The sequence below is a fragment of the Poecilia mexicana genome, unplaced genomic scaffold (genome assembly GCF_051168715.1).
Source record: "Poecilia mexicana isolate PSO_F unplaced genomic scaffold, ASM5116871v1 scaffold_20, whole genome shotgun sequence".
Classification (NCBI taxonomy): domain Eukaryota; kingdom Metazoa; phylum Chordata; class Actinopteri; order Cyprinodontiformes; family Poeciliidae; genus Poecilia; species Poecilia mexicana.
In genome coordinates this window covers 23,508,003-23,533,252 of record NW_028263389.1, presented here as the reverse complement: position 1 = coordinate 23,533,252, position 25,250 = coordinate 23,508,003, and the positions used below count along the sequence as shown (strand labels likewise).

At 41.7% G+C, this 25,250-nt stretch overlaps 2 protein-coding genes across 2 annotated transcripts in view; one reads left to right on the top strand and one right to left on the bottom strand.

Annotated features, from left to right (window-relative positions):
- Positions 1 to 25,250, bottom strand: part of hecw1a (HECT, C2 and WW domain containing E3 ubiquitin protein ligase 1a) — a 129,379-nt gene that overhangs the window by 47,633 nt on the left and 56,496 nt on the right. Inside the window, exons 6-9 of the mRNA XM_088001485.1 lie at positions 7,692 to 7,834; positions 7,457 to 7,557; positions 5,239 to 6,131; positions 549 to 1,125 (exon numbers count right to left, since the gene is read on the bottom strand). Of these exons, the coding sequence (XP_087857611.1) occupies positions 549 to 1,125; positions 5,239 to 6,131; positions 7,457 to 7,557; positions 7,692 to 7,834 (1,714 nt within the window). The remainder of the gene's footprint in view (positions 1 to 548; positions 1,126 to 5,238; positions 6,132 to 7,456; positions 7,558 to 7,691; positions 7,835 to 25,250) is intronic.
- On the top strand, positions 13,454 to 24,597 carry LOC148153489 (uncharacterized). The gene is made up of 3 exons (XM_088001607.1): positions 13,454 to 14,597; positions 23,960 to 24,069; positions 24,361 to 24,597. Exons 1-3 carry the CDS (start codon positions 13,454 to 13,456, stop codon positions 24,595 to 24,597), a joined length of 1,491 nt encoding a protein of 496 aa, XP_087857733.1.

Sequence of the window (25,250 nt, the reverse complement as noted above, 5' to 3'; positions counted from 1 at the left end):
AGCAAAATTTATTTAACATTATCACCATTATTTAATTTTCCTTTTTATTTCCAGTCTTATTGTTTTATCAGTTTCCTTTTTTTTTCTTATTTATTCTTTTTCAAAGTTTTTTGATATTATTTATTTAAAAATGATTATTTTATTAACTCACAATTCATTTCATTTATTCTAAATTGGGTATTTATGTCCTGGTTTGCTTTTTGTTTATTTACAGATTTTTTTCCATTTTGCAAACACACAAATGTCATTTTCTGCAAGCGATCTCAGAGTAAGCACACAGTTTGAATTTTTTCCAATTTATATAATTTTCATGATATGCATGAGGGAAATCAGATCATAAACCTTTAAATGCTATGGTAGTAAAATTTTATTACAGGCTGATATCGTATTACTTAATCTAATGCTAATGAACTTTCACAGGATGAACTAAAAAAATGAAGGTCGTTGTCATGGAGATGTTTAGTGGTGTCATTTCCACAGAGTTATGCTGCACTTTGGGCTTTGAATAAAACAGAGAAAGGTGACAGAAAGCTCATGTTTAGTCTCACCAATGCAGTTCTTGTCACTGGGTCCAGCCTCTGCTGGCTCTCCTTGCTCCCCTCTTTTAGCCTCATTCCATCTTCCAGTCATTCTCTCTCCCCTGTCCCCACCCGAATCATGAGAGTTAGGCTGGACTGGGTTGGGAACAGACTCAAAAGCGCTCTCCTCATCTTCCTCTTCATCCTGTGAGGAGAAGACGGTGCTGCCGGAGAGCCGGTTGCTGTCCACTGATGACAGGCGGTTGTGGCTGCAAAAGCGGCCCCTCCCCTCATAACCTGAGTTGCTGTAGCAGGAGGTGCTGTAGCAAGAGGTGCTGTAGCAGGAGGTGCTGTAGCAGGACGTGTCGCAGAACTCACATTCGTTCTCGCCCGGAGGTCTATGGGTCCTGCTACACATCCTGAGCCCTCCTTCAAGGTTAGAATCCCCCTCTTCACTATCTAACCAGGATGGAGAGATCCTTCTTGTTACTGCAAGTCCTCCTCGTCCTCCTTCACCTTCCAGCAGCTGGTTCAGCTCAGACAGGCGCTCAATGGAAAGGCTACGGGGCAGAGAGCGCCGGCAGAATGAGCCTGGACACTCTGGGACCTATAAGAACAGAAACAGAGCCTGAAGTGATTTCACAGTGTAAGAAAACACTGTGTGAATATAGGTGTACTGCTTGAACAATTCCATGTTATCACGTTACTTAAACTATATGTAAACAACGTACTCAAGGGCGTAATTCCCATCTCATTATTGTGGGGGGAGGGGGGGGGACCATAAACAGGGAAATTTTTTTAAGAGCAATTTTGGGAGTGTTGGCAAGGTTACAGTAAAATGTAACGTCAAATGTGGTATACATTTTTTTGCTACTTACTACTACTAAGTAGTAAGTAGCAATGAATAACAAAAGTGTTTTTCTCAGTAAACAACCTGTTGAGACCCATAGAAGTCAAACTAAGATTTAAATGAAATGTTTATTATATGAGATTGGTTCAGTGTCACCAACCTAACCAAAGTAATGAAATAACGAACTGCAGTCTGATTTTTGTTAATGTGCTTCTTTATATTGAGCAGTGAAAGTAAATAAAATTTGTTACTTGTCTTTTGCTTAAAGTATTTACTAACTTTTACTAGCTTTTTGTTTGTGCAGCAGAGCTACAGCAACAGCTAGCTCCTCACTTCACCGGCTCTAACGGAGCCTGTGCCATTCAGCACTGCCGTTTCTCTGCCTATACTTGGACTGAACCATTGTTCTAACAAAAGTGGGAGGGACCTAAAAATTAATTCGTATTTTTTTCGTAGATCAACAGCAGATTTAACAGTTAACGCTGTTAAATCTGCTATTCATCTAAGAAAAAAATAAGAATGGACTCTAAAGCAGCTGCCACAAATACGATTTGAAGATATATCATTATTTGCAAAATATTTTTCTTCATCAACATAATCTAAACTGGACAAATTCCTCACTGATTGATACCAGTTTGACTACGAAGGTACGTGTTTTGTTTTTTTCTAGCTGTTAGTTGATATGCTAGGCTAGCAATAGTAATTTGTTAGCTGGCTAACATTACGTAGCCTTTCTGTTTTGGAAATAGAACGTATTTAGGCTCTAATCTTAATCAGATTTTTATAGTATAGACTGGGGTTGCCACCACGAAGCTGAAGTTGGTTTCCAATTCTAGCTTCCAATAGCTAAAGGGCGATTCCACTTAATTTTTCACTACTTTCCGCTACTTTTCGCATCTTTAATCAACTCTAGTTTAAAAACTACTACACCTAGACCTGGACTAGATTATTCTGCTCTAATAGCAGAATATTTAAAACCATGTTTGGGATTTGTGAAACCTTTTTCTGATTTGTGAAAACTCAATAAAGTTCGATTTTCACCATTTTTGGCACCTCTTTCATTACTAAAACTGCTCTAATTAAAAAACTACAACTCCTAGACACTTCAAACCTGGATTACATTATTCTTCTCTAATAGCAGAATATTTGGAACCATGTTTGTGATTTGTGAAACTTTTTCCTGATTTGTGAAAACTCAATAAAGTTAGTTTTTGACCATTTTTTGGCATCTGGATCACCATAGATCTGCTCTAATTAAACAACTACTACAGCTAGACACTTCAAACCTGGAATAGATTATAGATAATAAATTTGAATCTTTGTTACATTACGCCAGAGGTTCCCAAACTGTGGGGCGCACCCCCCGGGGGGGGCGCCATGTCATTGCAGGGGGGGCGCGGGAAGCCGTCTGGATGAAAAGAAAAACAAAACATGAACACTGTATGCGCTGGGTTTTTACCTTAGAATGGCCAACTCTCTGTTATTCCTATGTCAATTTGATACAGTAGAGGCTTCCACACTTCCCATATTTGTGTCCTTTGTCACTTTTATCAGCAGTTAAAACTGTTTAATCCGTTGTTAACATGTTGTAACCTGTTTTTCCGAGCCGCCTTTAACCGCAACATGAGCGCTACGACGCTCGCGCTGGGTTTACACCTGTGAAGGAGACCTGCTGCTGCTGTGCGGAGCTACGTAGGTTTGTGTTAGAATCACGGCAGCAAACCAGCAAAACGCAAAGAACTTTTCACAGTTTTTCCCTCCAAACTAACCGACTGAGTTGAGTAAAGCTGTTGGATGCAGGTAATGTTAGCTAAAAGATGACTAGCTAATATCAATACAGAACCTTAAGCTTAACAAGTACCTTGTAGGCTACCGATGTTGGTGTGTATTTCCAGCTACGTACATTCATTTTGCCCCCGTCAAACGCGTCGTTTCAACCAGACAGCCATTTGTAATCCATAGGGGGGGGTGCGCAGAAAATGTTTGGAAACCACTGGGGGGGCGCAGAAGAAAAAGTTTGGGAACCACTGCATTACGCAGATAGATAAGTTGACCAGTAGGGAGGCTAACTGCGCCATTTGTGTTTGTCAAACCACCAATTGCAGGTAATAATACATTAAATGTCAGTAATTTATGTAGTCAGTTATTTTTGTTAGTTTGTCAGTTATGTTTGCCAGTCTGTCAGTTTGTTTTTTTATTTTTCTATGACGACATGACATGGCCAGGTTTAGTTTCTGCTAATCACCAGAGGGCGCTCTCAAGTAATTTAATGATTAATTTTGACTGCTGTTTGTATTTATTTTTCTAATTTCTTATTTTAAAAAAACCCAAATTGTATTCAATGGATTCTTTTTTCAATTGATTTGTGTTCTGAAACCATTATACGATCACATGTCACGGAAAATATTTTGTTGGAACTCACTTTAATAACAGTCTGTTCAGCGCTCTGCTGTGATAGATAAGTTGACCAGTAGGGAGGCTAAATGTGCCATTCGTGTTTCTCAACCACCAATTGCAATAAATTGCCTAAAATCCAACCTACTGGCCTCCGCTGTGTGCATGATGGGATGGGTAAGAGAGCTGTCACATAAATAACATTGAATGTAGTCAGATTTCAGTGTATTTATGTGAGTTTTGACGCTCTGTAGTTTGTCCACAGAAAAGGTTTGCGTGGCTGCCACATATTTTCACGCAAGCAAAAAAGTGTGCATATATTTACACAAACTTTGACGCAAAGTTCATTTTTATGCATGTTGACTTGTGCGTAAAATATGGCGCCACACATTTTTTGTATGCACGCATGCTTTATGCATGAGGCCCCAGGACAACTGATCTCTCCTTGGAATTGATCTAATTTTCTTGACAAGAAGAGTGGGCAAAGGAGAGCCTTCTTGCCCCATCGTGACACATGCTGTTGGATACATTATGGATTCCTGGGGGAAGTGGAAGATCGTCTGTCCACATTGTCAGCCAAGGATGTTGGAGATGGGTATATAATTGGATTTCTGCTTTTTGGATTTGATAGTTAACTAGCATATCGAGAAGTTTGTGACATGTCGGCAACTATTGGGACCATTGATAAGCTGCCAGGCTACGAGGGAACGTTCCATGATGTAAACACTCAGACTCCGACACTGTCAGCAGAATTGCAAACTGGAAGCGATTCTTGCTGAGAGTCGCAGACCAATTGTGGTACCTGAAACTCGCTGGCAGCAAGGAACACACCTGGGTGAAGTTACAAGCTTGGCTCAGCTGGATAGACTACAAATTTGGCTGTTTGGGAGTGACCACTGAAATGTATTAGTGAAACTTTAAGGCAGATGGAAAATTAACGGAGCCAGTCTGACCCAAAACGATTCTTATCTGAACCAGCTCCCCCTGTGTAAGCCTGTGATGAATGGCTATTTCAAATTCTGCATGATGTTATGTAAAAACAAGATGATCTGCTCCCATTTCCGTTCCCTTTCCCATGACATCTATGGACCTGAATCAGAGCTCTACTGAGGCTGTTGATAAAAGCTCTATCACCTATCAAAAACCATGGCAAAGGAGTTGGAGGGGGGGGTTACTTACAAATGCATACATGGACACACACATGAATAGCTATAAACACCCCCTACCCTCAACTAGGACCTCCTATCCTTTGCCCCCCCCACCCTCCTCCCCTCAGTATGACAACCTAGGCTGATGCAATGCCCCACGTGGGGGGCATTGCATCAGCCCCTCCCTCCCATCTCCTACTCCACCCTCTCAACATGACAACAAATGCTATTCTTATGCTCAGCCTGGGTCCAGCACTAAAGTCCAATAGGGGCTTTTGCGTGTTGCTTTCCTGAGCTCTCCTTTAAATATAACTTCATCCAATTTCACCTGAGATGGGGACTGTGTTGTGTCCTCCTCTTCTTCATCCTTTTCCTCCTCTTTGGAGTGCTTCAGGGTTGGGGATGTAGCGTGGGAGTCCACAGTGATGTTGGTGACCTCCCCCTCTTCTTCCTGGCTGGGAGGTCTGGCTGATGGGAGGCTGTGCAGGAGGTGGTGAATCCGAATGTAGTGGGATCTTGGCGTCTCTGGCTCCCCGCACGCCGAGGCGATCACTGTCTCCAGCTCTGACACAGGCAGGGAGCAGGGCCGAGCTTTACGCCGTGACAGAGCTTGGAAGTTGCAGTTGGAGAAGAGAGACTGGCAGGAGCAGGGTTCACAACTGCTTTCTCCTTTCTCATTGGGCTCCTCTGAGGCTCCTGGGGCAGAGTCTACACAGTCTTCCTGTGTTGGGGCCACCTTCCCAGATGGCGCCTCTACAGCAGCACCAGTGGCTCCTCCATTTGTCTCTGCCTCTGTAGGGCAGTCTGAATCTGACTCAAGGTGGGCTGCACCCTCAGCCTCTTTGTTCTCCTCTCCAGTTTTCCCTCCCTGTTCCTCTTCACCATTGCCATCCTGCCGTTCAGGTGAAGGCCCATCCCCTGGCTCTCCCTGAGGCTGTAAAGCCGAGGTCTCATCCTTAACTGTGCTCTGCTCCTCCACTCTTCCTGGTTCCACCTCTGCAGCCCCGCTGTCTTCTTGCTGATCAGTAAGAGGGATGTCCTGGCTCTGTGCTGCTGGCGTTGAGGTGTCGGTATCCAGAGGAGCATCCAGAGGGAGATCTGGCATATCGAGGCTCACATTCAGTGTGTCGTCATCAGCTGCATCAGCTGCATGGTTCCCTTCAGCAGGAGTTTCCACCTCATTGCAAGCTGGCTCCATGACCAGAGAAATCTCCTCATCATCTGCAGGCAGAATGCAACAGTTCATTAAATGTACATTTAGATGTTGATGAATCAGAGCTGCATCGACAGTCAAAAGTTTGCATATCCTCATCATACACTGTTATACTTTGAGGTGTTCAGAGACAGATGATCTCGTTTATAATTGGCATAGTTGTACAGGGAAATCTTCTGTGATGGTGACAGCATAACTGATTGAATTGTTGATTTCTTTCCAATCAACATGCGGTTAAAATTGCTGTTTAAAAATCTCTCAGCAAATTTCATTTTAGCCTACAGGACTAGAGACTGGGCTTCTTTATTATAGAGTGGGCATCCTCTCACTCTATGATATTGTGAAATAATTTTGTACAGTGAAACTGGTGTTTCAATAGTTTCTAGTTCATGGTCAGTTTGAGTGTTGATGGTTACAGGGCTTTCCATAAAAATCCAACCAATTCTTTATTTGACAGTTTGGGTCAAATTATTGTAAGTTTCACAGAATGGAGATTGAACAGGACAGCCCACACCAAACTGGTTTTACATTCGATAAAGCCTCATCCTTGTTCAATATATGTGGACTTTGATTAAAAGTGGGGGCCTGGCCATGAAACCAACCACTTTAGATGAACTCTAACATTTATGTCAGAATTATATACCAGGATTGTAAGGCAAGGTTGTTGGTTGCTTTAAAGCAGTGGTCCCCAAACTTTTTCAAATAACTTTTCCCTTCTCTGGTGGGGCCCAGAGATTGTTGACGGGAAGGGAGGTGGGGGGGGTTGTCGATTAATTTTTACCCAGAAAGCACATGGGCAAAACCCATGAGTGAAACGGTCACTGGGACTGACTAGTATATATTCCATTGAGGAAATGTAACTTTAACATACTAATTTCTCATATGTTAACATAAAGGCTCGTTTTGAAGTAGGCTATAAGCTGTTACTTACAGGCATTGCTTCGAAGAACTTGACCTGGAATGCGGCGTTCATAACAGACACTTGCGTTCATCTGCTCTACCGCTAGCAAACAACCGTACTGATTAAATAACATAAAAGTCAAGCAGTTCCCTAAAAGTCCAACAGATGGCAGCAATTTACAAGACACACTTCCTGCTAAAGAGCCCCCTGGTGGTTGAAGAAAAATCCACATATAAACCGGAAAATACAATAAATGAAAAAAAATCTGAATGCTCTCTGGTATTGTTCAGGGGGCCGGACCAAATGTGGAGGCGGGCCGGATCCGGCCCGCGGGCCGTAGTTTGGGGACCCCTGCTTTAAAGTCTCAATGAAATCCAACACTGTATTATAAACAAGATTAAAAGATGCTGCCTGCTGCTGGATGATGTGTACCTGGATGAATCGAAGAGGTCAGCTCAAAGCGGAACAACAGCTGGCCGCAAACATGATCTGTTGGCAACCTGCGACCCAGAGAGTAACTCACCACACGATCTCTGTTCACAGACAAACATTAGAAAAGTATTGGAGATAAAGAAAGATGGCAGACTGAAATAAAGAATAATGCACAAGCTGCGACAGTTATCTTCAGATTAAAAAGCATTAAACAGAGGGAAGTGCTGTATGTTACCCGATGGCATGTTTTTCCAGCAGCCTCTGGACAGGGACAGAAAGCTTCCCCAGAAAACGCTTGATGATTGGCCGACTCTTGGCAAACTTGTCCTTTACCTCAATTTCCAGGACATCCGTGGGCAGAGACACAAAGTTGAATCTCTGTTTGGAACAATGAGAGTGTTGGTGCACTGCCTACAACATGGTCCTTCAAATGTGTTTTAAGTTAGATTTTTAATATTGCAAAAAGAGTCACAGTTATGCACAAATTAGTTACAATCTATCACAAAAAATTCTCAACAAATACTGTTTGTGGATGGCAAAATATTTTGAACTTCCAAAATATATGAATATTTTTGCAAGGCAGTGTAGGTTACCAGGACAAAAGGACCAAAAGGTTTTGTTAAAATGTATGTATTTACACCGATATATTTGTGTAGATGTGGAGCTCTTAGCTGCTCAACAGTTCAGAGACAGAAAAATACCACAGAAAACCCCTTTGTAAAGTGTGAGACTGGCTGAGACAGTAGTCACGTTTACATGCGCAAAATTCCTTGATTGATTGGTTGATTGTGCTTTGAAAGATAACAGCAAAATGATCTGACAGGGCGTCATCAGTTACAAAGACATTGGAAATATTCACACCCTTCCTGTGACCTTGATAGTTTGGGCTTGGTTAATATGTTGAATTAGACCAAAATTATCAAGAATATTTTCCCTCTGTTTTGGGGGTGATCAATATGAATGTTGAAGTCACTGACAATAAACAATCATTGTCAATGCATATGAGAGATAAAAGGGTAACACTTTATTTGAAGGGGGTTGAATAAGACTGTCATGACACTGTCATAAACATGACATAACATCTGTCATGAACATGACTAAGCCTTCATGAATATTTATGACTGTTGTCATAAAGCGTCATTCGGTAAATTATGACACTTAATACAAAGTTGACATTATTCAAAGTGTCTTTGTTATGACAACTTGACATTAACCAGGAAATCATTACTGTTTAAACTTTACCTTTAATAACATAAAGTTACCTAATTTTTAAAGTGCAATCAGTGATACTTTTATAACAAATTTATATCAGTAATGATTTCTTGGTTAATGTCAAGTTGTCATAACAAAGGCATTTTGAATAATGTCAACATTGTATTAAAAGTGTCATAATTTACCGAATTACGCTTTATGACAACAGTCATAAATATTCATGAAGACTTATTCATGTTCATGACAGGTGTTATGTCATGTTTATGAAAGTGTCATGTCAGTCTTATTCAACCCTCTTCAAATAAAGTGTTACCGATAAAAGTTCATTAAAGTCAGTAAAGAAGTTTTCTACATATGTAAGGGTTTTGTATAAAATTAGTGTCAAAGTTCAAAAATGGTGAAATGGCCCAAAAAGATTTTGTTAGAATTTCTGATATCCTTAAATATAGAAGCCATGGCTCCCCTTTTTTATATTTTCTATTTTCACTTAAAAAAATGTAATTCTGAGGTGCTGATTCAATTAGTACAGGTGATTCAGTTGCTCCATTTACAACTCCTACATCATAAGTACCCATATCATTTGCACACGACTGGCAACCTAGCTGCCATATAAAAAAAAAACCTGAAGTAACATCGATGCTCTGAGTGGTTCTTTAATAGATTTTATCTAATGGTAAAATTCTTAAGTCAACATGTTATTTATTAGTTACATTTTGAAACTTCTCTTCTGTGTGCTACAAAGACAATCATAATTGCCCTTTTGCCATTATCACTATATACATTTCTCAACCTGAGAATTGAAAGTGAAAGTAGTCAATTTTGAGTACAAAAACAGATTGAACTGTTGTTTGCATGTTAGCAGTTGTATAACTTCTGGTTGCTTATGCCTCTTATCTGTGGAGATTAACTCTCTAAATGTAGGCATGCCTTTCCAAGAAAAAGTCCTCAACGTGAAAATCAATGGACTGATCTTGTGTTTCTCAAAGCAAACACGATAACCATAGATTTCATTGATCCTCTTGAACTGGTGCTGAAACTAAAGAGGAGCCCTACATTCCCCTTTCAGTGCTGTGCATACTGAGCTGGGTTCACAGTGTATTGTCAGTGAGGAAAAAGTCACCTAAGCAATCCCTGTCTTGAATACACTGACAAACACTCACTTTCAGAAAAATTGACACACAGAACTCGTAAGTGAGTTTGTTCTAAAGTTGAAGGACTGTAAGGCACTGTTCAGGTTTGTCACCGCTCTCAACCTGGAGTGTCGGCCAGAACACCACTCAGGCCAGGATTCAGCTCAGGACCAGATGTTAGGATGAGGGGCACCAGATGTTTAATGAAGACACGAGGCAGGATCCTTTAACTGTTCTGTATTCCAAACTGTATCACAGATATTGATCCAATGAACATGGATGGGCATAAATGTGTGTCTACATGAAGGTGTGTGTGGTTTCCTAGAATACACAAAATTACAGAAAACAAGTTCAAGGTATCCTATCATTACACACTACATCATGACATTATACCTTAGATCAGGGGTGCCCAATACGTCGATCGCGATCGACCGGTCGATCGCGGAAGGTTTTGGGTCAATCTCGGCAGATGACAATCTGAACGCCACCAGGACGCTGAGACCAGCGCTTCCTCTTCTGACGGGCTTATCAAAAATATTCACTAAGATCCTAGACGTTTGTAGCTTCATTAAAAAAGAATAATTATTTTAAAAAATCAACGAAACGTGTTAAAATTAATAATCTCAGTAATTATTGTTTGAACAAGGTGTTGCGCAATTCAGTGCGTTTCGGTCCCATTAACAGAAAAAAAAAGAAAAAAAAAAGCGACTCAAAGTCCGACTGACGAGCAGAGTAGGAGTTTAAATTAGCTACTGAACCACCGCTATGTTCATGAGAGGCTTATTAATAATCAAGGAATAAATATGAAGCCTGGAAACCTGATATTGTAACGACTGAATGTTATGTTTTTAATGTAATCTCTGCTCGGCTTGCGGGTTGCCACGGCAAAAAAGGGGTGTTCTAACTACAAAGAGAGAGAAAGTAAAAAGGTAGGAGTGGTTTTGAGTTGATCACCTGTTCGGGTTGTTTTACCTTTGTTTACCTTTGCTGTGGCTCATCACACCCACTGTAGTTTCTGAATGTTCAATAAACGACAAAACTTGGACTAATTACCTCATTCTTTGTGAGTATACGTCACAACAAACATCAAAGGACAAATATATTTCATTAAGTTTTAACAAATTCTACCGCGATAATTATGTGAAATTAAATTAATTATATCCCGACTTCAGAAGATTTGCCTTTAGCTTTTCTGGGCTCTTTGGTTAGTTTCTCATATTGAGGTCATCAAACCAAATTTCAGATCTACCATGACTGACCGACACCTGCTGGCCTCAGGTTTGCAACCAGCTTCTGACTGAGAAACCAGTAACCTGCTCCCATTGTCAGAATCTCACTGAGGAAGAAACTGCGTTAGGTTTTCTGTCACTTTATTATTTCTGCTATAACTGATGCATATTCACATACAAAATAAGTCAATAGAGTTTAATTTGTAATTTTTATGCCTTTGTGTCATGAGGTAGATCTCAGGCGGCTGGTGAGAGAAAAAGTAGATCTTGCTCTCAAAAAGTTTGGGCACCCCTGCCTTAGATAAACTAAGAAGTCTAAATCAATATTACTAAGCAAACTAAGGCAAGTTAACTCCACAGTTAACTAATAACCATGCCTCTGCTCCACTGAGAATAGATAAATGTTCAACACAATGCTGTATAATACACGCATAGCAAATAGCTCGGACTTAGCAACAGGTGAAATAATAGCAAACAAATAAACTTCAAATCAGTCATTTAGCTGTAGTAAACACTCAAATATTGCAACTTACTCATCAATGACGCACACTTATAAGGAGAACACACATATCTTGCAAGTCTTTTCCACGTGTTAGCACAGTGGTTCGGTTACCCAACTTCCCCACCAGATATCAGCAACATTGGCTACCACATAATATAAGAGTAGACCTCGCATTGGCTGCGGCCATCTTGGAGCGGTCGTCCCTCCTACTTTGCTCAACCAAGACAGCAGAAGATGCTTCAGCACTGCGGGATATTGTTGTTCGGATCAATGGACTAATGATGTGTGAGGGCTCGATAAACAACATTTCACAAGTAAGATGGACATATTATTGTGTATATTTTGTGATTCAAATATTATTTTACTGTATTTATGTCCATCGGCGAGATACCAGCTAATATTAGCTATAGTGTTTGGTGTAATACCGGGTTCAGCCCCGCTATTGTAAGGGCGGAAATACTATTTAAGGAATTGTTTTTGTGAAAGGATTTTGTCTCAGCTCTAGGTCAACCTGACTGACTCCTTTCCTTCCATTTGCAAATGGAGCCAAAAATGACTTGGAAAGGATGTCTGTTTGGACAAGATAAGAACAACAATTTGAGATAAATTGTCCTATTCAGCAATTCTGAGATGGAGCAGATGTTGAGTTCATGAGGTCTCAAATATTTTAAAGGTCGTCCAATACACACTTAGTATAAGGCACGTCAGAATCTTTACGCAAATCAAGGGTAGCAATCCCATCGGTTGAAACTTTCCAACTCACATCAGTGAGGATGAGAGTGTATAAAAAAGGATGATGTTTAGAATACGGGGAGATTTTTTGTTGAGACTGGAAGATTTTTGAGTATTGAACTGATGAAACTGTAATGAGGAATCTGTGGTAGTGTAATAAATCTCCGGCTCGTCTATGACCTAGCAGCAAGAACTACGTCTCCGTGCATTATTTCTTTCACTTATATATTTAAGAGAATTGAAGCCGCCCTTCAATTCTCTAACAAAAGTGGTGACCCCGAACGTTTGATTGAACACTTGAAGAACCAGGAGAAGAAGGGTGACTCGCTTCAGCTTGACTGCGGACGGGAGGCCGTCTGGGCCCACTCACAGAAAAGAGGTAAGATTTTTATCCCTTTTACTTGTTAAACACAGAACGGTTTCCTGTCTGCTGGCGGTCTGAAGTGCTAAAAAGTGTGTTACGGCCCATGGCCTCTTGAGGCTGTGCAGGCTCCCTTTTGTTATGCAGGTTCAGCTGTGAGAGCACACCTTCCTGATTGGCTGTAGGAAAGCAGCTACACCATTGGACCAGCAGAGGATTGTCAAGCCAATCAGACGTTGATGAGGCCCACCTGCACCCTATAAAAGGCTCCTGAATCATTCCTCTAGTGGGGCAGCTATTTTGAAGAGGTTCTGTGAAGCTGCCTCCTCTTTTTTTTTGGTAGTTGCAACTGCTTTAAGTTAGCTTGGTCTTTGTTTGTTCAGTTTAGTTACTTTGATTTTGCTCCAGTTAAGTATGAGTTAGAAGCCTGAGTTTGGGAGGCTGTGTGTTCCCCGCAGCCTCCCCTTTGTGTGTGTGTTTTTCTTTGCATTGTTTTCCTTTTGTGGTTTATTTTGAGTTTACTTTGAATTGACTTGTTTGGACCTTTATAATTTTAATTTGCACTTGGCATTCTTGAGTTTGTTAATCCTTTTTGTTTTGTATTAATTGGGTTAAATTGTATGGTTTTGTGACACTTTATTTTGTAATAAATCATTTTTACCTTACACTTTTGCTCCGGACACATTTTATGTTACTGCCCCTGGACCCCTAGACCTTGGGGGCGTAACATAAGTGGGGGCTTGTCCGGGATCACTCGTTAAGGAGGATCCCTGTGTCTGGAGTGTCTGGAATTAAAAGCGGAGCAGTTTGGGTTGTTTGTATCCACTAATTATGTCGGTACCATTTAATCTGGAGCACTTTTTAGCTAACCCCTCCCTTGAGCGTATACATAGCTGCCGCAAGTGTGAATTGCTGCAAATTGTGGAGCACTTTAAGCTGCAGGTCCCAAAACGTGACCTAAAGGCTCTGGTAGTGGGCAGGTTGATGGAGACTGGTGTGATCAAAGAGCCTGATCTGCCTGAGGCTGCTGCAGTGCCAAGCCATAAGGCCTTGTCTGTGGAGGACCTCAAGGATGGTCCTAGTGTGGAGGTAGGAGTGAGTGAACGGGGAAAGACACCTCGTACACTCCCTCGCTATGACCCACTGTCTTCTGTGAGCTCAGAAGGACGAGATGGAGCTCGTTTGAAGGTGCGGTTAGCACGTCTGCAGATGGAGGCTGAGGAAAAGGCCCAGGACAGAAAAGCTCAGTTGGAGCTTGAGATCAGGAGGCTGGAAATAGAGGCAGAGAAAGCGATACAGCTGCGCAAACTTGAGCTGGAGGCCCAGACTCAAGCGCCTTCTACCTCTGTCACACCAAGTTCCACCTCCATGTCTGCTATGCCATTCGACATCAGTAAGTGCATTTCTTTAGTACCTGTTTTCAGAGAATCTGAGGTTGATTCATACTTTGCAGCATTTGAACGCATTGCTGGTGCTTTGCAATGGCCTAGGGAAACCTGGCCTCTTTTGTTACAATGTAAGTTTTCTGGTAAAGCTCAAGAGGTGTTGGCAGCGCTTCCGTTAAAGGATAGCTTGGATTATGATCTGGTTAAGGCTGCTGTCTTACAAGCTTATGAATTGGTCCCAGAAGCTTATAGACAGAAGTTTCGACAGCAAAAGAAAACTGCAGGACAAACGCATGTTGAGTTTGCCAGAGAGAAGGGCATTCTCTTTGATAAGTGGTGTGCCGCATCGAAGGTCAACAATTATGACACCTTACGTGAGTTAATATTGTTGGAAGACTTTAAAAAGTGCATTCCTGATCGGGTGGTGTTGTATTTAAATGAACAGAAGGTGACCACTTTTGCATCTGCTGCTGTTCTTGCCGATGAGTATGTGCTTACCCATAAGTCATCATTCGTTGTTAATGAAAAGTCACATGTTAGCTCTGTGCCACAGTTTCCATTGGTTAAACCCACAGTTCCAAAAGAAAGCCGTGAGTGTTTCTATTGTCACAAACCTGGACATGTCATCGCTGATTGTTTAGCTTTAAAACACAAATCACAGCCAAATTCTGAACAAACTAAAGGTGTTGGTTTTGTGAAAAAAGAACCCCGTAATAAGGGCACTGGTTGTGGTGACAAATTACTTGATCCTTGTTTTGAACCATTCATTTTGGATGGCTTGATCTCACTTGCATCTGATCCCTCCGATTTAAGACCAGTTCACATCTTGAGAGACACTGGATGTTCCCAATCAATCATTCTCTCAAAGGTTTAGCCTTTCTCGCCTGAAAGTCCGTGTGGATATAATTCTGTTCTGAGGGGGATAGAGATGGGCTATGCTCCACGACCAGTTCACAGAGTTTATATAAAATCAAAACTTGTCACTGGGTGTTTCCCTATTGCTGTATGCCCAGAGTTGCCCATAGATGGGGTGGCTATGTTAATGGGGAACAACATTGCTGGAGGTTTAGTACTTCCAAGTCTGGAGGTTTTAGATAATCCTTTAAACCAGACAACCCCAGACTCACTAGACTCTGGGCTGTACCCAGCCTGTGTGGTCACCCGTGCACAGGCACGCAAAGACTCGGATATTTCAATTTCTGATTCTGTTTTGATGTCTCCATTTTCTAGCGAAGGTGATGTACAACCCAAAAGTAACAGCATTTTGTTACTTCCAGATTTGGAGGAGCTGGAGGAGCCTGGTCCACTCTGGGAGGAAGCATCCATCCCCCTGACCAGACAACATTTGTCATCTGCTCAACAAGCTGATGAGACATTACAAAGATGTTTCAAGCAGGTGGTAAGTGCTGAACAAGCCAATAAAGAGAAGCAAGCTTTCACTGTGGAACAGGGTGTGTTAATGCGTCAATGGTCTTCATCAGATGTGGGCAGCTCAGACTGGGGTAAGGTTAAACAGATTGTTATACCAGCCGCATATAGACAGAAGGTCCTGTCTCTGGCTCATGAAAGCCAGTGGTCCGGTCACTTGGGTGTTACCAAGACATACCAGCTTCTGTTAAAGCACTTTTTCTGGCCTGGTATGAAACAAGATGTTTCAAAGTTTTGTCGCAGTTGTCATGTGTGCCAAATTGCTGGTAAACCTAACCAGGTAATACCCCCTGCTCCACTGTGCCCTATTCCGGTGATGGACCAACCATTTGACCATGTCATAGTAGACTGTGTCGGACCTTTGCCCAGGACAACATGTGGAAATCAATACTTACTCACAATTATGTGTACTGCCACACGATTCCCTGAAGCCATCCCTTTGAATAAAATTACAGCGAAGTCTGTGGTTAAAGCTTTGACCAAGTTCTTTTCTGTGTTTGGTTTACCAAAAACACTACAAACAGATCAGGGAACAAATTTTCAGTCAAAGTTGTTCAAGCAGGTAGCTAAAACCTTAAACATTAAGCACATTGTTTCATCTGCTTACCACCCAGAGTCCCAAGGTGCTTTGGAACGATGGCATCAGACCTTAAAGTCAATGTTGCGCAAGTACTGCCTGGAAACTGGAAAAAACTGGGATGAGGGGGTTCTATTTGTATTGTTTGCTGCTAGGGAGGCTGGTCAAGAATCCCTTGGTTTCAGTCCAGCTGAACTAGTATTTGGTCACACCCCCCATGGCCCTTTAAGAGCGCTAAAAGAATCTTTCTTGGTTCCTGCAGAAGGTTCTAAAAAAAGTGTGACTAAGTATGTGCAAGCCTTTCGTGAGCGCCTAAGCCAAGCTAATGTGCTAGCAAAAAAACATCTAGCTGACTCCCAGAGAAGGATGAAGCATCATTATGATAAAACATCCGTCAAAAGAGTTTTTCAAGTAGGAAATCAGGTTGTTGCACTTCTACCTATTACTGGTTCGGCCTTATCCGCCAGGTTCGATGGGCCTTATGAAGTTCTGGAGAGAATAGGGGAGCATGATTATGTCATTGGTACCCCAAATCGGCGGCGCAAGACTCGCGTCTGCCATGTGAACATGCTTAAGTTGTACCACTCCCGATCTGCTCCAGAACCTAATGGGGTGTGCGCCCCAATTGTAGTTGCAACTTCACTAGAAGTAGATGAATCAGACAATGTTGATGGTTTAAGGGTGAATTATCCCATCTGTTTAAGTCCTCGCCTCCCAAACTCAGAAATGCTAAAATCTCTGGCGAGCCAGCTTGACCACTTATCCCCTGACCAGCAAAAAGAGATAATGGACCTAATCAGTGAGTACACATGCTTGTTCAATGATGTACCAACACGTACAACAGTGCTAGAACATGACATAGATGTTCAAAGTGCAAAGCCAATCAAACAGCATCCTTATCGTGCTAATCCCACAAAACGTTCTCTAATGAGACAGGAAATTGAGTACCTGCTTGAGCATGGTCTAGCCAAACCTAGTCAAAGTCCCTGGAGCTCACCCTGTTTGTTAGAGACCAAGTCAGATGGTTCACCACGTTTTATCACAGACTTTCGCAAGGTAAACTCTGTCACTGTACCTGATGCCTATCCTCTCCCTAGGATTGAGGACTGTGTAGATAATATTGGAGCTGCCAAATATGTTACAAAATTGGATCTTCTCAAGGGTTATTGGCAAGTCCCCTTGACTGAAAGGGCTTCCAACATTTCAGCTTTTGTGACCCCAGATAACTTTTTGCAGTACACGGTTATGGCATTTGGTATGTGTAATGCTCCTGCTACTTTTCAGAGGCTGATAAACATAGTACTGCGTGGCATCTCCAACTGCAGTGCTTATTTAGACGATCTGGTGGTGTATACTGAAACCTGGCGGGAACATTTGCAAACACTATATCGAGTATTTCATAGTTTGGCCCAAGCTTCCTTGACCCTTAATCTGGCAAAGTGTGAATTTGGCAAGGCCACTGTAACATATTTAGGCAGAGAGGTAGGCCGAGGGCAAGTCCGTCCCCTCAATGCTAAAGCTGTGGCAATTAATGAGTATCCCACACCCAAAACACGACGTGAGCTGCGTAGATTTCTGGGCATGGTTGGCTATTATCGGAACTTTTGCAGAAATTTCTCTTCAGTAGTTCAACCGTTAACCAATCTACTAAGCCCAAAGACTGACTTTGTTTGGTCAGATGAATGCCAAGATGCTTTTGAGAGGGCCAAATTTCTTCTTTGCCACACCCCAGTACTTGCTGCACCTGATCTGACCCGACCTTTCAAACTGGAGGTGGATGCCAGCGCTGTCGGGGCTGGTGCGGTGCTAATACAGGAAGATTTGGAGGGTTTAGATCATCCTGTTTGCTACTTCTCCCGAAAGTTTAACAAGCATCAATTCCACCATTGAAAAAGAAACCCTGGCTCTGTTGTTGGCTCTTCAGCACTTCCATGTTTACCTTGGGTCCAGTAGTTTGCCGATTGATGTATTCACTGATCATAATCCATTCGTATTTCTGTCACGCATGTACAACCACAATCAGCGCCTTATGCGGTGGGCATTATTGCTACAAGAATACAAACTCAACATTCGACACAAGAAAGGAACAGAAAATGTTCTCGCAGATGGCCTTTCCAGGTTGTGAGTATGCTTCTTTTGTTGTTTTTTTTTCTTGCACCAAGTATTTACAAAACATGGTTTTGTAATTTAAGGGGGGGAGTGTTACGGCCCCTGGCCTCTTGAGGCTGTGCAGGCTCCCTTTTGTTATGCAGGTTCAGCTGTGAGAGCTGAACCTGATTGACTGTAGGAAAGCAGCTACACCATTGGACCAGCAGAGGATTGTCAAGCCAATCAGACGTTGATGAGGCCCACCTGCACCCTATAAAAGGCTCCTGAATCATTCCTCTAGTGGGGCAGCTATTTTGAAGAGGTTCTGTGAAGCTGCCGCCTCTTTTTTTTTTTGGTAGTTGCAACTGCTTTAAGTTAGCTTGGTCTTTGTTTGTTCAGTTTAGTTACTTTGATTTTGCTCCAGTTAAGTATGAGTTAGAAGCCTGAGTTTGGGAGGCTGTGTGTTCCCCGCAGCCTCCCCTTTGTGTGTGTGTTTTTCTTTGCATTGTTTTCCTTTTGTGGTTTATTTTGAGTTTACTTTGAATTGACTTGTTTGGACCTTTATAATTTTAATTTGCACTTGGCATTCTTGAGTTTGTTAATCCTTTTTGTTTTGTATTAATTGGGTTAAATTGTATGGTTTTGTGACACTTTATTTTGTAATAAATCATTTTTACCTTACACTTTTTCTCCGGACACATTTTATGTTACTGCCCCTGGACCCCTAGACCTTGGGGGCGTAACAAAGTGTGATTAAGTTCTTTCTGCTTACCATAGGCAAGTTTTTCTTTGCGCAAAGACTGAGCTGCCAAAAATCTGAGACTCATAGGTATCTCATACATTCTGGAAACAAGCAGCTCAGAAAATAAACACTTTTTCAGTCTGGTCTCACCCGTTTTGGTGACGGTAACAAGGAATTTTCTTCCATTTATAAGTACCATATATAAGCCAATCTGGTGTAGTTCTTCTGAACAGGCACTTTCATTGAGCTGACTAATAAATAATATATCACGATTTGTTAAATTTGGCAGGAGGCCAAAAACCTTAACTTTAACATTAAACCAGCTGAACCACGAAGAGAGATTGGGATCTCTATGAAAAGCGCTAAGAATAAAGAATAAGAATAAAAGAGGCCAGGAGAAGACAGTTCTCCTTCTCTGTGTGACCATCGAGTTCTCCGTGAGAGACACAGCGAGGTTTCCTTAGCGCAGTGTTTCTCAATTCCGGTCCTCACGCCCCCCTGCCCTGCATGTTTTAGATGTTTCCCTTCTGCCACCCACCTGGATTCAATAGTTTGGTGATTAACAGGCCTCTGCAGTACTTGAAGGTCATGCAATCATTTGAATCAGCTGTTCTGGAGTAGAGTGAGGACTGGAATTGAGAAGCACTGCCTTAGCGGGAGGAACGTGTTTTTCTCCGTGGAGTGACCAAGGCATCCATGATAGAGAGCAAAAAGCTTGTCTGGTGGGAGAAGCCAAAGTGTCTGGTGGGAGAAGCCAAAGTCCTCCATGAGGTTATGTGTGGCCTGAGATAAAGTTGAAAAATGAATTGTGAATAAAGAAGTTCAAGTTTGAAGAAAATTGAGTTTTTACGGATTACTTTGTGAGTTAAACTGCAGTAATTGTTTTATAATTTCTTTGAGATTTTGGAGAGGAGGTTAAAGTGATTTGGTCTGCGTTGGCTGAAATAACTAAAGTCCTAATATAATTAATTGTGTGCACACATTAAAATTGGACAGTGGCTAATTAAATTAATAGCCAACTAGATTTTATATCTTTATAAATAAATATATTAGTCAATATAGTTACATTAACTAGAATCCCCGGGGAGGAGGAGGAAGAAAAGAATAATAGGAGGTAGAAATGCACATGGAATGATTGTTGCTGAGATGAATGTTGAATAATTGGGAACGTATGTTGTCAGTTGTGCTAGTATTTGATTGGCACGCCTGTATATACTGTAAAATTCTGAAATGTGCATGTTTTTGGCTTATTAAATAACCGACTGCTTTCAAAGTAATGTTGAGCATGAGAAGCCGTCCTCTGTATAAGAGTTAAAATTTGGTCTTCATTTTGACTGCAATTGTTTAATGCTGTTGTAACGTGTAATTTTATGCTGTGCAATATAGATAAGAAATATCCATATCTTGCTACTATATTTCATAAAAGTTGGGAGAAAGAAAAGAGTTTCTTGGTTGAATTCCCAGAAACACACACACACGAACTTCCCTCCCACCTTTTCTACCCTCTGGTCAAGCTCTCAGCTTTCTCACTTCCTCTCCCCCATCTCGCTCACTCTTCCCTTTCTCGACAACCCTGTCCTCTCTCTCTATCTCTCTCTCTCTCTCTCACTTTACCACACGTCATTCGGTCCCGGATCTGTCGTGATTTCAGACCATCCTTTGTTAACACCCATTTGTAGTCCATAGTATTTAAGACAGCCCACTTCCTATTGCGCAAAGTTGGCCCCCACCTTTGCTCATTTCGGACTGAAGCAAAGTGAAGTTTAGTTTTTCCTTTTTTTATTTCCTCTGCTTATAACAGAAATGAGGTTTAAGCCTAAAGCCTTGAGTTAACTCAAATACTGACCATTGTTTCTGTGACACTGAACTATGTTAAACATTTTTCAAATGTACATTTTACCGTAAATAGAGTTGAATAAATGTAAAAAACTTGGTAAACTGTTATATCTATTGAAGAATATATAACATATTTAACCATATTTAGCAACTATAATCGAATAATACTGTACAAGGAACAAATATAACAAGTATAACTAACTAAAACAATCAACTTATATTTTAATAATTTTGAAAAAATTAAAAAGTTGAAGGACAATAAAACTGTGAAAGACAGTAAAACTTAAACAGAATTCTAATAGTAAGACAACTGTTAAATAAACAAGGTGAGCAACATACCTTTTGTCATTATTGGTTCAAAAAACCCAGAATATGCTTCTCAAATTCCAAACATTTCTAAGAAATGGCAAAAGAGGACGCAAGGACTTCCATCTCCATGGCCAGAAAATGGGAGCTTTGACTTATCCCTTTGTGAACAAATGGAAACTTGGATTGCAGACTACAAAGCAAATAATAAAGGAAAGAAAAGACAAGCCAAAAGAGAACTAGAATTAAACATTTTACAGCTATTTAAGGAAGAAGGTGAAAAATACAGGAAAAACTACAGCAGCTTGTTGAGCTGACAAATACTTATGAAAAATCCAAAGATGATCAAATGAACCCTGCTGGGTTGTATCCAGCCCTGACAGGAGTCCTGAATATTACAGGTGATTTTGGATACAGGAATGATGATCAATTTATGGACTTTAGACAAAGTAACCCTGACCCACCGCAAAATAATGAGCCGGAAGCTCAATCAGATAGATCCTCTACAGCAGTGGTCCCCAACCTTTTTATTACCACGGACCGGTCAAGACTTGGAAGATTTTGCTGCGGACCGGAAGGCGAAGGGGGGGAGGGAGGAAGGGGTGGTGAACCGTCAGATAAGGCTTCTGCATGTTGGTGTTCCCGCTAAATCCTGAATATACCCAATTTGGGTTGTCTTGGCCTTTTTATTGCAGCCAGTGGGGTTTACCCTGACTGGGATCGAGAGTACAACCTGCTGAATGTGACAGGTAGCCAATCAGAAAGCGCGGTGACGTAAGAACAGAGGGGAATCCCAAACAGCTGACATAGCACGTAACTGAGAGTACGGTGGATATCGGAGATGATATGTGGAAATGTTTATTATTATTATATGTAAAGGTCATTATTATATATCTTTATGTTTATTCAGTTAAAAATGTTAACTATGAAAAAACACAGTCACCTCCAAATCATAGTGCAGCAAATAGAGGGGCTGCTCCCGCTGTCTTTTATCCACCGCCTTTTATTTTTGTTACGTCTTTTATCTCTTAAAATGACTCTGCATCCTGATATTGCTTCTACATCGTCATCCGTGTTTGGTTATTCTAAATTCCCGCTATGTTGGGGGTTTTGTGGATTTTCTTCTGGAATCGCGATGTTTGTGACTGGAATCGGTTCGTGTTGCTTCTGCCTTGTGGCTGGAGACACGGACCGATCCAACCTGTTGTACTTTTATCAGCTCTGTGGTCACAGAGGTTTGGAGAATCGGCCGACAATCCTTAAATCTTCCCGTCTAAACCAGACTTAAGACTCACAAGCTCTACTCATCTCCTCTGGACCACTGCCCAAACGCTCTCTGACTCTGGTCGCTATGGTAACGTTTACATATCCCTTCAAAATAAGATACAGATGCGCCACAAAAACGAATATTTCATTTTCGTAAAAATTTTAATTCACGATAACGAGCCCTAAGCTTGTTTCTCTGCAACGAGAAGGTCCCATCTGGGAGTGATGAGAGACAATGATACCCGAAGTGTTGCTTATATCCACAGACTGCTTGGTCTCTATGTGGCGAAGCAGTTTGAAGCTTCATTGCCTCATTAGCAGCCAGTCGCCGAACAGTGCGGCTTGTAATGTTTGACTCACCTACCGGTCCGGGATAAATCCATCCTCCTGTCTCTTCTCTGGGCCTTTTCCCCTTTGCAAAGAAACTTTCCAAAGACATCTGATCTGTTTCTTACTCATTTTGCTGCTTGTGGGCTCAGTGTTGGCGCGCAAGTAACAGAGAACCCGGTTAAAGGATTTTCAAAATAAAAGATCCTCCAGACTCAAATAATACATAAAACGGAAATATTTAATTATTTCTTGCGCGGCCCGGTACCAATTGGTCCACGGACCAGTACCAGTCCACGGACTGGGGGTTGGGGACCACTGCTCTACAGGGCACGCATCACTATCAACAGTAGTTCAAACACCAGCTCCACCCAGAGGTGCACCACAGACAAGCGCAGGCTCTATAGACAGTAGCACGATTAACAAGCACTCAAAAAGCATGCAACCAACGACGTCATATGCAAATGTGGATGACTATAAGCCAGCTGGCAGACATGGTACATCATTACCACCAATTCAAACTAGAAGTCAAACCTCTGGTGCTGGATGCTCCACAACACGAACAGTTGGAAATACTAAAATTCTTGACTGCTACACGGGAAATAATAAAATTCTTGACTGTTACGCGGGTCATCTGAAAAGACGCAGAAGCGGAGACACTTACTGGTTAAGGTTAGGCCTAAAAGTCCTTGATATAGAACGTAAAGCAAATCGAACACAGATACAGGAAATGGAAGAAGAAATTGATGAAAGCTGTACACAATTAGCTGAACAGGAGCCAGGATGTGAAAATTATGAAGACAGAGCGATGGCTGGTCCATGTACAAGCACTCCAGTTAAAAAACAACAAAAAGTCCAAAACCAAAAATACAATTTGAGATCCAGACCTGACATACGCAAACCAGATCATTATGACCCCTCAAAACAATTACCAATCATATTAAAAGGAGATGTTACCCAATATTTTCCATTTGCCTCGATGGATCTGGTTGGGTTAGTCTCACGGCTGCCAGACATTCATAATGGTGCAGGAAGATGGATAAGAGCACTTGAAGAAGAGACAGTTGGCAAAATCTTGGCACTTGGAGACATCAAAGCCATTTTTGCAAAAGTTCTTGGAATTGCCACCATGCAGAACATTTTGAAGGATCATCCCTGGATGCTACAAGAACAAGCAGATGGGATTGAACTAAATGCATGCCGGACAGTCATCTGGGCAGCCTTTAGGGCAGAATTTCCAAACAAAGTAGACCCTAAGAAGTTGAAAGGGGTGACTCTTTCAATTGGTGACTCTGAGAATCCAGCATCCTATGTCGCCAGGCAGTTGAGAAGGTGGAACGAAGAAATGGAGTTTGATGTTGACAAATACCCAATGATTGCAGGTGTGTTTCAAAAGTCATTAGTGGATGTGATGCCAAAGCCAGTGCGCACCAAACTCGGAAAGGTGGTGGCTCTGATGCCTATGCCGCACAAGGAATTTCGCGATCATGTGGTACACGCAATAGAAAAATACAGAAAAGATTAACAAAAACTCACTGACCAAGACAAAACCATTCAAAGGAAATTGGCTCAGCTACAGCTTGGAGAACTTCAAGGAAAAAACAAGACTAAGACTCAAGCTGCGGGACCAGCATCCCGCCTAAAATGTAGCCAACCTTCCTTCCTAACTCAGTGAGTTCAGCGCCACAGATGTATACTCCAGCTCCGCAAATGACTCAGCCTTCTCAACCAGTGATGAATATTTACTCACAACTATGGAATTCTCATCCATTTGTGCCTCAAGGAAGACAGCAAAGAAGCCCTTCGTGGCCTAATAGGGGACAAGGCGGTCAGCCCAGAGAATCCGGAGCATGCTGGACATATGGTTGTTTTGGACAACGTGCTGACCAGTGCCGAAATGGTGATAACTCATTCCAAAGACGGCTGCGTGGCAGAGCCAGACCAGGTCCACCGACAGCCCCATATAATCACCAAGCAGTTCCATATAATCAACAGGGAACTCCATACAATCCTCAACTAGTCCCACACGATCCACAAGTTCAACAAAATTCACCAACTCAATACAATCCACCAAATTTTGGATACTAGGGATGCCCAGAGAACCCTAGGGGAGTGAGTCAGTACCCAATTCTAACTACAGGTGCTGATGATGAACCAATATTGAAAATTCAAATTGAAAACAGAGAAACTCCAATGTTGGTCGATACAGGAGCAGCTTACACTTGTGTAAGTCCAAACTATACAACACATCTCCCCATGTCTGATAAATTTGTATCAACAGTAGGGTTCTCGGGAACAAGACAATTAATCCAAATGACAGCTCCTGTTCGACTTACAACAGATGACAATGAAATAAAAATACCAATTTTGGTATCTGATCAAACACCAATTAATCTGTTGGGAAGAGATGCTCTATGCAAATTAAAAATATGTTGAAAAAGAAGGTGTGGATCTTCAAATGTTCATGCAACAACATGAAGCCAAAGTTTATTGGCTAGGAGACATTAATAACTCCATTGAAGAGGTAATTTCTAAATGGCAGTGTTGTGTTCAAGACCACCTAACCCGAGACCAAGACAAGACCAAGACCAGAGCGTATCGAGACCGAGACAAGACCAAGACTTTTAGGGTCCGAGACCAAGTCAAGACCAAGACCGAGGGAAGTCGAGACCG

What these genes read in the sequence shown, in the direction of transcription:
- LOC148153489 (XM_088001607.1), top strand. Translation starts at nt 13,454, where the DNA reads ATGTCGGTACCATTTAATCTGGAGCACTTTTTAGCTAACCCCTCCCTT. An exon ending in CACAGTTCCAAAAGAAAGCC is followed by an intron (nt 14,598 to 23,959) that starts GTGAGTGTTTCT and finishes CAATGATTGCAG; the next exon opens with GTGTGTTTCAAAAGTCATTA. An exon ending in AGGAATTTCGCGATCATGTG is followed by an intron (nt 24,070 to 24,360) that starts GTACACGCAATA and finishes TTGTGCCTCAAG; the next exon opens with GAAGACAGCAAAGAAGCCCT.